Source organism: Oncorhynchus masou, chromosome 26 (genome assembly GCF_036934945.1).
Source record: "Oncorhynchus masou masou isolate Uvic2021 chromosome 26, UVic_Omas_1.1, whole genome shotgun sequence".
NCBI lineage: Eukaryota > Metazoa > Chordata > Actinopteri > Salmoniformes > Salmonidae > Oncorhynchus > Oncorhynchus masou.
Window position 1 is genome coordinate 11,267,206 of NC_088237.1, and position 12,082 is coordinate 11,279,287.

A 12,082-nucleotide genomic window follows, 5' to 3' on the forward strand; every position below is an offset into this window, starting at 1 on the left:
AGTGTTCAACACCATAGAGCCCACAAAGCTCATCACTAAGCTAAGGACTCTGGGACTAAACACCTCCCTCTGCAACTGGATCCTGGACTTCCTGACGGGCCGCCCCCAGGTGGTAAGAAGTAGGCAACAACACGTCTGCCACGCTGATCCTTAACACTGGAGCCCCTCAGGGGTGTGTACTTAGTCCCCTCCTGCATTCCCTGTTCAGCCACAACTGCATGGCCAAACAACTCCCACACCATCATTAAGTTTGATGACAACACAACAGCCTGATCACCGATAACGATGAGACAGCCAATAAGGTGGAGGTCAGAGAACTGGCAGTGTGGTGCCAGGACAACAACCTCTCCCTCAATGTGAGCAAGACAAAGGAGCTGATCGTGGACTACTGGAAAATGCGGGCCAAACAGGCCCCCATCAACAACGACGGGACTGTAGTGGAGCGGGTCGAGAGAACTTCCTTGGTGTCCACATCACCAACAAACTAACATGGTCCAAACAAATCAAGATAGTCATGAAGAGGGCAAGACAAAACATATTACCCCTCAGAAGATTGAAAAGATTTGGCATGGGCCCCCGGATCCTCAAAGGGTAATACAGCTGCACCATCGAGAGCATCCTGACCGGTTGCATCACCGCCTGGTATGGCAACTGCTCAGCATCTGACAGTAATGCGCTAAAAGGGTAATGTGAATGGCCCAGTACATCACTTTTGCCAAGCTTCCTGCCATCCAGGACCTATATACTAGGCAGTGTCAGAGGAAAGCCCATAAAATTGTCAGAGACTCCAGTCATCCAAGTTATAGAATGTTTTCTTTGCTACGGCACAGCAAGCGGTACCGGAGCGCCAAGTCTAGGACCAAAAGGCTCTAACAGCTACTACCCCCAAGCCATTAGACAGCTGAACAATTCATAAAAATCGCAATTTACATTGACAACCCCCCCCCCTATACACTGCTGCTACTCGCTGTTTGTTTGTTACCTATGCATAGTCACTTCTCCCCCACCTACAGCTGCACCATCAAGAGCATCCTGACCGGTTTCTTCACCGCCTGGTATGGCAACTGCCCGGCATCGGACCGTAAGGCGCTACAGCCCAGTACATCTCTACCCCCAAGGCATAAGACTGCTGAACAATCAAACGGCCACCGGAATATTTACATTGACACCCCCATTTGTTTTGTACACTGCTGCTACTCGCTGTTTATTATCTATGCATAGTCACTTCACCCCCACCTACATGTACAAATGACCTCAACTAACCTGTACCTCCGCACACTGACTGTACCGGTACCCCCTGCCATGTCCCAATCACCTCACACAAATGAAGCCGAAAAGTAGACAAACTTGAAAGGCACCAAAGGGAGAAAAGTAAACAAACTTGAGTGCAACAACGAACCAGGGTTGTTCTTTATTTACCTCCCTGGCTCCTCATAACAGGATGAGGAGGCCAGAGTGAGGGAGAGAGAGAGAAGAGGAGGAGGGAGGAAGAGAGAGGGATGCCCAATATTTTTATCTGAGATGAAACTGAGTTTTCCATCAAAACATGCTAGCTGCCTCCAGTGTAAATATTTTAGGGCCCACAGTTGGTGGGAATCAGTGTGAACGGCAGCTAGCAGCTGGTGCTTAGCAGGACCATCCCTGCTGGTCTGGCCGGGCAGCCTCTAACACACACACACACACACACACACACAATCACACACACCCCACTGGGTACACACTGGTTGAATTAACACTGTTTCCACACGAAACTAGAACAAAAAAATACTATGACTAGGGGCATTTTCACAAAATGTAATCAATTGAAGGGTCCTTTGAAAGAAGGATTGTTGACATTTGACATTTGTATAATTTATAAATAATTACTTGAAGTTGGAATACTTTTGACATTTTCGCCTCCACCCAGGCCTTCTAGAAGACTCAATGTTTCATATATAGGTTTTACAAAGAAAAAACTGGTCTCATATGAAACTTTACCACTTGCTCTGTAATATGAATAGTATGTTGATTTCAATAACACATTTCTTACAAAAATGTAGGAATATTGAAAATGAATAATATTAATGATTATAACGATTTGTGTTTTTATATATTATTAAACACAATATACTCTACGGACATATCAAAGTTCCAGAGTGGGATCTCTGCTGCTTTTAAGAGTTATGTTCCAATTTGTAAGTATTACCAACATAGTGAATGTGAAAATGGATTCAAAATGGTCACCATCTGCTGGAAATTTGCAGGATGTGCAATTAAAATAAGGGCTGTTTTTTTATTTTTTATTTTACCTTTATTTTACTAGGCAAGTCAGTTAAGAACAAATTCTTATTTTCAATGACAGCCTAGGAACAGTGGGGGCAGAACAGCCAGCCAGTTCAGGGGCAGAACGACAGATTTGTACCTTGTCAGCTCGGGGATTCGAACTTGCAACCTTTCGGTTACTAGTCCAACGCTCTAACCACTAGGCTACCCTGCCGCCCCGTTGCTAACTTTATGACCAGTATGGTTACATATAAAAACGGAGTATTTTCAATATGCATGTTTATGTATTTTTTTATATTCATAGATGAATGAAAGACATTTTATTTATTTTTAAATTTATTTTACCCCATTTCGTGGTATCCAATTGTTAGTAATTACTATCTTGTCTCATCCTACAACTCCCATACGGCCTCGGGAGAGACTAAGGTCGAAAGCCTCCGAAACACAACCCAACCAAGCCGCACTGCTTCTTTAACACAGTGTGCATCCAACCCAGGAAGCCATCCGCACCAATGTGTCGGTGGAGACTCTGTGCATCTGGTGACCTGGTTAGGGCGCACTGCGCTGGTGCGCGATGAGACAAGGACATCCCTACCAGCCAAACCCTCCCTAACCCGGGCGACGCTAGGCCAATTGTGCATTGCCCCACAGACCTCCCGGTCACGGCCGGCTGCGACAGAGCCTGGGCGCGAACCCAGAGTCTCTGGTGGCACAGTGCCCTAGACCACTGCACCACCCGGGAGGCCCTGAATGTAAGACATTTTTAAATGATATCAAAATACCTCTCATATTACAGAGCAAACGGTGAAGCTTCATATGACACCAACTTTTGCTTTTGTTTTTGCTTTGGATATGAACCCCTTTGAGGTCTTAACGGAGGCCTGGGTAAGGCCATAATGTTACGATATTCCAACATCAATAAATCATTGCTCAACTATGCTTTAAGATAGAAATCTCAAATATATGTCATTCCTTCCTCCAAAAGGACCCTTCTATGGACTACAGTATTTAAAAATCCCCCAAATCATGTTTTCTACATTTTTATTCTAGATCAATGAGGAATCACTCAAAGGTTGTTCAAAAGAAGTCCAACGAAATCCATTCAGTCTAGAAGGCCAATGGGTTATGCCAAGCCTGCCAGTCTGCCACCATGGCTAATGTGCACCACATGATATTCTAATCAGCTCAGAAACCACCAAAATGTGGAGCTGTAATCGACCGAGACAAACTCTGAAATCACATGAAGTATCTCCTCTAAAGCATTGCCGTATGCTATCCAAGCAGAAAGACCTTGGGTTTAAATCTCCAATACATTGTACAATCACTCCACCACACCACACATTGAAATCCACACCACACACAGAGTGAACAATACAACCCCCATCAGCATGCAAACCCTGTGTTGGACAAACGAGGGGGAGCTGAGAGGCTTGGAAGTTCTTGGGGGGATACCTTATTGATCAACTAGTCTGGGTGCGTACCTGGAGCACTTGATTTAGCCTGATGAGAGCTTCATTAACACAGAATTACGGAAGATTCTGTTAAATTTGGTATATTACCAGTAGGGTGGGTGGCTACCAGTAGTGTCCATATAATACACTGTACCAGAGTGCTACAATGTTACTGTGGTGTTTTCAAATATTTTTACTGCCTTTAGACCCATCGAAATAGGATAGAAAGTTAATTAAGAGGAGAACTGTAGGGAGAAGAATGAGAAACAGTCGTCATGATTCCCACCACATACAATCTTATGACTCGACCAGGAAAAATAATGCTTTGTGAAGGCCCCCCTTGTGAAGGCCCCCCTGAGCCTTGTGAAGGACAAAATAATCACGCATGGAGAAGCTCACCGAAGCCCTCAGAGCAGTCAAGTCATTTTCACACTAAAAATCAAACCATGTGTACCCAAGCAGTATGTCACTCCCACCAGGGCCTTTCAAATATCCTGGTCCACAGCAGCCATCCCTCCCTACTCAAACAACACATGGTCCACAGCAGCCATCCCTCCCTCCTCAAACAACACATGGTCCACAGCAGCCATCCCTCCCTACTCAAACAACACATGGTCCACAGCAGCCATCCCTCCCTACTCAAACAACACATGGTCCACAGCAGCCATCCCTCCCTACTCAAACAACACATGGTCCTCAGCAGCCAGCCCTCCCTACTCAAACAACACATGGTCCACAGCAGCCATCCCTCCCTACTCAAACAACACATGGTCCACAGCAGCCATCCCTCCCTACTCAAACAACACATGGTCCACAGCAGCCATCCCTCCCTACTCAAACAACACATGGTCCACAGCAGCCATCCCTCCCTACTCAAACAACACATGGTCCACAGCAGCCATCCCTCCCTACTCAAACAACACATGGTCCACAGCAGCCATCCCTCCCTACTCAAACAACACATGCCTCTGCCACTGCTGGTGCTTCTTCAATCAAAATGCAATATCAGAAGTGAGATGGAGTTGGGAAAACTGAGAAAGCGTTTCTCTTCTGCATCCTGCTTTTAACGACACACAGTTTGTTTGCGTTCATCCGGCCTTTGAAATATTGTTTTTCAAGCTTTCAGTCACTTCACTAAAGCATTCAGTCCCTACTATAACTCTTAACTTCAGTCTAAACCATAAACTTGTAATCAATGGTTGAGTCGTTTTACTAATATATTTTATAGTATGGCTTTTAAAGTCGTGACACCTTACAGTGTCTGACAGCTCCTCCTGTAAATGATTGGTAAAGTTAATGAGTGTGTGACGTTACAGCTAGTGACTCTGTGCTCTACACTTTATTATACAACGGGTGGGTCTAATCCTGATTGGTTAAGTTAATGAGTGTGTGACGTTACAGCTAGTGACTCTGTGCTCTACACTTTATTATACAACGGGTGGGTCTAATCCTGATTGGTTAAGTTAATGAGTGTGTGACGTTACAGCTAGTGACTCTGTGCTCTACACTTTATTATACAACGGGTGGGTCTAATCCTGATTGATTAAGTTAATGAGCGTGTGACGTTACAGCTAGTGACTCTGTGCTCTACACTTTATTAGTGTTTAGGTGGGTTTGCTGTATGCGTACCTTAGTAATCCCCGACCGGGCTTCATCGGGCTCATGTTTATTCATCTGCGCATCGCTGTAGCAAGGTCACTCAGGCAGAACTAAGGTGATCATCAGAGAAAGAGCGAGAGAAGAGCGAGAGGTGTGTTCTGGCAGTGTTGAGCTCCAGATAAAGGGGTCCCTCTGGAGCGGCTCAGCAGCACAGGGGGTGGAGCTGGTGTCAAGAGGGCCAGAGAGGAGGGTCCTCTGTGGGTATTGGAGCAGGGTAAACAAGGCCTCTAGTCTGGTGACCTTGGACAATGAGTAAGTGATGAGGATGGGGAGTGAGACAAAAGTACAAGTTCAAGTGCCCGGTGGAGAGTGCGACACCTCTCACCATGCAGTGGTGATGAGCATTGCACATCCAGGGCTGTTAATTTCCTCTCTTCGAGTTCAGTGAAATGATCTCTGTACTATAATCTACCTCAAGCCACTTCTCTGTCTGTGTCGGTCCTTTGGTAACAAATAGCAGTGTCTGAATAATACAAGAGAGCGATGGCAAGATCCCATCTGTAGTGAACGCAAGACGTAAACACTCCTCGGCCCACGCCTTGCTATTGATCTTGCACAAAACGCTCAAATAATCAACCATGCAGGAAGGACACTCAAAGGCTAAGAAACTAGTCCCGACCAGGACAGACTGAGGTATTTAAAAGTGCCCTTCAAAACGTGTCCTTTTCCCAAGACGACCATTCCTTTGGGCTGTTTTTACTGGTCATTTACCAATCAAAGTCCATTTAGCGTGGTCCTTGTGCTGTACGAAGCACTGCACGGGACTCCCATCGGATTCCCATGGTTGCCGATTCTGTATGATCTAATCGAAGACCTTCACGTGTTCTCCAGGACTACGGTATGGACTCTATAGCAGGCGTGTTGGTATTGTGTACTCAATAGACAAGTAATGCCTTTATAATTGCATTGGCCATTTCAGCGAAGCCCCTCTATGCACAAACATTCATTTATCTGGACGAGTAAGTCACAAACTGATAGTCCCCTCTCACACACACACACACACCCTTAACAGCTGAACCCTTTGAAACTGCCAGGTAAATCCCTACATAGTGGAGACAATACTCTTCCACTGAGAACAACACACACAAAAAATGTAACTTCACTCATTCTGTAATGAAAAAAAAAGGGAGCACTTGAAGCTGTCAGGTAAATCCCCATAAGCCAGGAGCACAGCAAAGTTGATATAGAAAATAAGACGGATAAAAAGCAGATCAATTATTCAGAGGTTCTTTTGAAAATTCCCTCCTCTCTGAAACGCCGGATCTCAGTGCACTGTCGAATTGCTCCAGCTTTCTTATCCCAGGGAGATTTAGCACAGAGAGAAAAACACCAAGGGCTTCTCTCGGGTTGTGTGTTATTCAAAATGTGCCCGAGGCAAGGTTAAATTAAAACCTGCCTTCCCTCGCTAATTCATTTTTAGCACCCATGGAACACTTTTCAATGTCGGATGTTTAGCATCCAAATAACGCGGATAAATTGTTCTGCAGAGTTAGACCACAGTTTGAATGATGTATTGTTAAAATGTATGGGTGTTATGTTATAGTGATTATTGGAAGCCACACAAGTGAACAACATTTAAATATAATTTGCAATCTTGCCTTCGAGCTATTAGCTCAGTTAGAATGAAGCTATTTTCACTTAAACACAGGACGTCTAGTTTTTGCATCCGCAAAAAAAGTTTTGTACATAATGATTATTAAACCCTTCCCCCGACCCTGCTGAGACCGTTTTTCAGTCCATGAATGAAACACAGCTTCCTTCCTGCTAGTGAACGCTGAATGTGAGGATGATTGACAAGCCCATTGAGGGTTGGACTGACAACCCATTCTCCTGGGTTCCAGAACGGAGGCACGTTAATCGCTCCTCCGGTTTCCCCCGATACGTGTTCTCTCTTCCGAGAAGTCTTCAGGATTAGAGGAAATTCATTTCTGACACGATTAAACACTGTCAAATTACCAGCCTCAGACACAATTACTGTATTACTGCGTCTATCTGATCCGGTGGAGGGTACTCCTCTTGGCGGTGATGTGACGTTATGAAGAGTGCCATCATCCCGGCCCACCACACCCACCAAGCAGACTAAAGAGGAGAAATTCATTAGATGTGTTCGGTTTTAAAGGAATATTTCCCCCATGTGCGCACATCGTCTTACCTGATCACGCACCAGTTCCTCAAAACAATTACATCATCTTGAGTGCCCACAGTAGGTGACTATCGTTGAATTTGTGTGGGAATAACTTTGATGACACGAAGCTGATCCTGAATCACGTAACGTTAGAGTACACAGAAGATCACTATAACAATTGAGCAAACATGGCTGGACACATGTACTGTACAGTGCAACTATTATAGAAGTACCTGTCGATGGATTGTTTTTAACAGGGTTAGAGCTGGGAATGATTTAAAGGTAAGCTTGAGCAAAACATTTTTTATTAGATAGGGCAGTTTATTGAGCATGTAAATGTTTTACTGTAGGTGTAGATATGCATTACTCTATAGACTTCTACACTCACTAAAACACAATTTTTGTGACATTTATAACAATAATTTGCCGTTCCAACATTCAAAGCTGTAAATGTGTATTAGCTACATTTTGTTAAAAACACAATATTTACAATAATAGTAATACACAAAGGTAGTATATTTGGCATACGTACAACAATCTCATCATTATATAATTTACAATTTCTCAAGTACTGATTCGTGTGAACATTTGATGGAAAAAAATTCGCAACAAATTAAAAAGGAAATTAACCATAGAAAAGTGAAACATACCCAAGTTAATTGTGAAAACCGTTGTACTGAATTAAGTGATCAATATTTCGTGCAATTAAAAAAAAAGCTTTTAATTACAAAAACAGTGTTGTCTTCTCTTCATAAAACACTGACAGGAAACCACCTGACGTGAAGACTGCCTAGACACTGTAGGACTCGATACCAGTACACTCTGTCCACCACGTACTGTATGTCAAACACAGAGAGAACACCTCAAACTAACTTGGCTGTACTGTACAAGCGTGACTATACAATGAATAGTTGAAAAGGTTTTCGAAAAAGAGTCAAAAAAAATTATAGAACGGCAGCCCTCGTGTGTGTGTGTGTGTGTGTGTGTGTGTGTGTGTGTGTGTGTGTGTGTGTGTGTGTGTGTGTGTGTGTGTGTGTGTGTGTGTGTGTGTACACGAGTTGCTGGCAATTCACTGAGCGGCAAATAGAGGACATCTTTTCTACAATACATACTGCACTTCAAATGCCCATTGTGGTCAGGGGTTAACATTTTAAGAGTTGGAGTCCTTGGTAATGTAACCACTGCTAACGTAGTCAATCTCATTTGTGCTAATATCATATAACCATTCGTTACTTGTAACAGTTGCCATTTTTATACCCCCCCCCCCACACACATACAATGACTTTTCATCTTAATAACTGGATTTGTCTCAAAAGTCGGTTGTTTTCATTGTGGGCTAGTACAAGGTCAGCTTGTCTAGTCAATGGAGTGTTTCCAGGTTCTGGATTCCTACTTTGCCATTACAGCATACATACAGTACATCGTCCTTTGGCACAATACTTGGTAAACCCCAAAGATCCACCACCACCACATACATACTACACTTCATGCAGGCGGGTTAGGGTGTGTCCACATCTCTGGCCCCCACTGACAGCAATGGCCTCCAGTTTATTACGTAGAACGACATACAATTTCGTGGTACATGTCAAATGCAAGAACTATGTGCATTGGCCAAAGGGGATTTCAAAGACGGAAGGAGCTCTTTATGTCTTAGAGTAGAGTTTGAAGAACCCTCACAAAGGGGGTGTATTTCTGAGTGACTTGTTACTACCACAAATTCTCCATTCCTACGAGAAAGGGATGTTCTATTACCGACCAAGAATAAAACCGGGGCACTGATTTTAGCTTTACAGTTCTATTAAAATGGTCATGACAATGAAACAAAATGGCCAAATGGGTAAATATCTGCTTCCTGTTTCCAGTACCATGTGGATGTATGTGAACACACCCTCAGCTACTACCATAAACAGAAATGCATATGCATGAGACCTCTAGCACCAGTCAGCCATGTAGAAAAGTACAGTGTACTTCAAAAACGTGCAAGACTCATGGATAGAAGACTCTTTCCAATACTTAAGGCAAAACACTTCTTATATATAACCAATATATACATATTGGGACTATTACATCTATCAAAAATCTAAAAATCAACGCCTAAGTTTGTTGTGTTCATTTCTCTTCTGATAAACGTAGCAATTTACCACGTGGAACCTACTGTACTGGAGCTAAAAGTGCGGAATGACAACGTCAGTCAATGCAAAGCCCTTTCGAAGAAAAGATCTTCACAATGAGACAGACTCAAGAGTCGTGATCCTGTCTTGGGCAGAGCCTGGGATTACCAAACTGAAGAGAAGACAGTGTAAAAAGTGCAAAACGCGCCAGTGGTGTCACCCATCAACCCTCTAGGGTTGTAGGTCCTCACCCAGCCTATAGCTGGGAGACCTTCCTGGGGAGAGGTCTGGGTCTGGGGACGTGGGGCACCCCGTCGGCCCTGCGAGGGTCCGATGCTGGGACCAGCTTCATGCTGCTAGTGCGTTGCTGGTGGGGCTTGGGTGGCAGGGCCGGGGGATCCACACTGGGAGGGATGGAGAGACTGTGGGGCAGGGGAACCGGTCGACGAGGGTTGGTGCGCTCGTACACGCTGTAGGGCGGTGGCGTCTTGTTCTCGCGGCGGATGAGCTCGTCCGAGCCCGAGGAGACAGAGTTGGGCATGGTGGGTCCCTGGTGGGCGGCGTGGTCTCCAGTGGTTGCCTCGGTGCCCGACGCCTCGGACACACTGCAGCGACTCATGGAGGAGATACCGCTGCTATAGCTACCAGAGAGGACGGGAGAGTTGGACACCAGTCCAGCCGACTGGCACTCAGTGGGTGAGGGCGTGAAGGGCGGCAATGAACTCTATGGAGAGACAGAAACAGAGAGACCATCAGAGGACCAAACGGAAATAGAGAACCAATCAGAAACGGAGAACCAACCACCATAGCTCAAACAGAGAGGGTACGAATCTCCTTAAGACTGCACACGTGTCCTTCACAGCCTAATGAGGTAGAGCATAAAGGAACAATAAAGCCTATGAAGCGTAATCATAAAGACACCAGACAAAGTGCCACTCTGCTTTCCCCCTCATCATATGTCAGTACGGAGACAGAGAATCACAACATGTGGCAGTTCCATCATGAACAATCCAATATGTTGTCAAAATGTTTTCGGAGAAATGACATGGAAATACTGTTATATCTTGTTACACTTAATTGGATTCAGTGGAGAGGACAATTGATCTGTTATGTACGCTACAGTACGTCAGTGTGACGAGCATTTAGCTTCAGTCTTGTTGAGAGAAGTTACGTGAATATAACTTCCCTCGGCAAGACTGAAGCTAAATGCTCGTTGATATGTTAACATTCCCCTCATATCTCAAAGGCCTAGAGTGCTGAGCTGCCCCTCACAGTACAATCAAAGAAGACCCCACAGCAGACCGCCAACAGGCCCCATTATCTCACACATGCGCGCACGCACACACGGCGTTGTATTTGTGCTGCTGTTTGTGCCTCACTTACAAAAAACTGCCAGTGCAAAGAACTGTATTTGATTTTCTAACGAAAAACAAGACTTCATCAATGCAGGTTTGTAAAAGCCTGTTAAAATGTCACTCCTTCTAAACTGCCTAGACACATGCAGACTGGTGCTAGATAATAAATGGCTCATTAGCAGAGTTATCTGACAGGCGAGAGCCAATGTGGATGAGAACATGAGACGACATAGAGGGGGAAGATAATTCAACTGTGGTTCAATACTGCCTGACAACCAACAGGGAAACCATAGAGCACACATACATTCAAAGCACTGCCAGAACACTCATCAGCATTAACAGAAGAACAGAAAGAGATGCACATGCACACACCATTGACACACACACACACAGGCAGGTATTGTCAGGCACGCACACACACGCACACATTAGCTCTGACCCCATTTAGTCGTCTGGCCAATTGTTTGGACGATAGGATTTTGGTCGACCGAGTTTTCTTTAGTCAAGTAGCCACAATTTTTAACAAATATTTTCATGGTGCAAGATGATTCCCTATGTTGCATAACAGCTAAATTAACATATTGGAGTTACGGTGGATGACGCAGCAGCAGAGACGAGGAAACAGCCCTTGCCTTAGCCTAACTGTATAAGAAGTGAGGAGAGAGGAAACAGCCCTTGCCTTAGCCTAACTGTATAAGAAGTGAGGAGAGAGGAAACAGCCCTTGCCTTAGCCTAACTGTATAAGAAGTGAGGAGAGAGGAAACAGCCCTTGCCTTAGCCCAACTGTATAAGAAGTGAGGAGAGAGGAAACAGCCCTTGCCTTAGCCTAACTGTATAAGAAGTGAGGAGAGAGGAAACAGCCCTTGCCTTAGCCTAACTGTATAAGAAGTGAGGAGAGAGGAAACAGCCCTTGCCTTAGCCTAACTGTATAAGAAGTGAGCCTAACTGTATAAGAAGTGAGGAAACAGCCCTTGCCTTAGCCTAACTGTATAAGAAGTGAGGAGAGAGGAAACAGCCCTTGCCTTAGCCTAACTGTATAAGAAGTGAGGAGAGAGGAAACAGCCCTTGCCTTAGCCTAACTGTATAAGAAGTGAGGAGAGAGGAAACAGCCCTTGCCTT

At 44.7% G+C, this 12,082-nt stretch overlaps 1 protein-coding gene across 5 annotated transcripts in view; it reads right to left on the reverse strand.

Moving 5' to 3' along the window:
• Positions 1-7,768: 7,768 nt before the first annotated feature.
• The window catches only part of LOC135514793 (dedicator of cytokinesis protein 4-like), a 144,301-nt gene continuing 139,987 nt past the window's right edge, over positions 7,769-12,082 (reverse strand). For all 5 annotated transcript variants that reach the window (XM_064938410.1, XM_064938407.1, XM_064938408.1 and 2 more), the window contains one exon: positions 7,769-10,332. In XM_064938410.1, the coding sequence (XP_064794482.1) occupies positions 9,865-10,332 (468 nt within the window). In that variant the 3' untranslated portion in view covers positions 7,769-9,864. The remainder of the gene's footprint in view (positions 10,333-12,082) is intronic.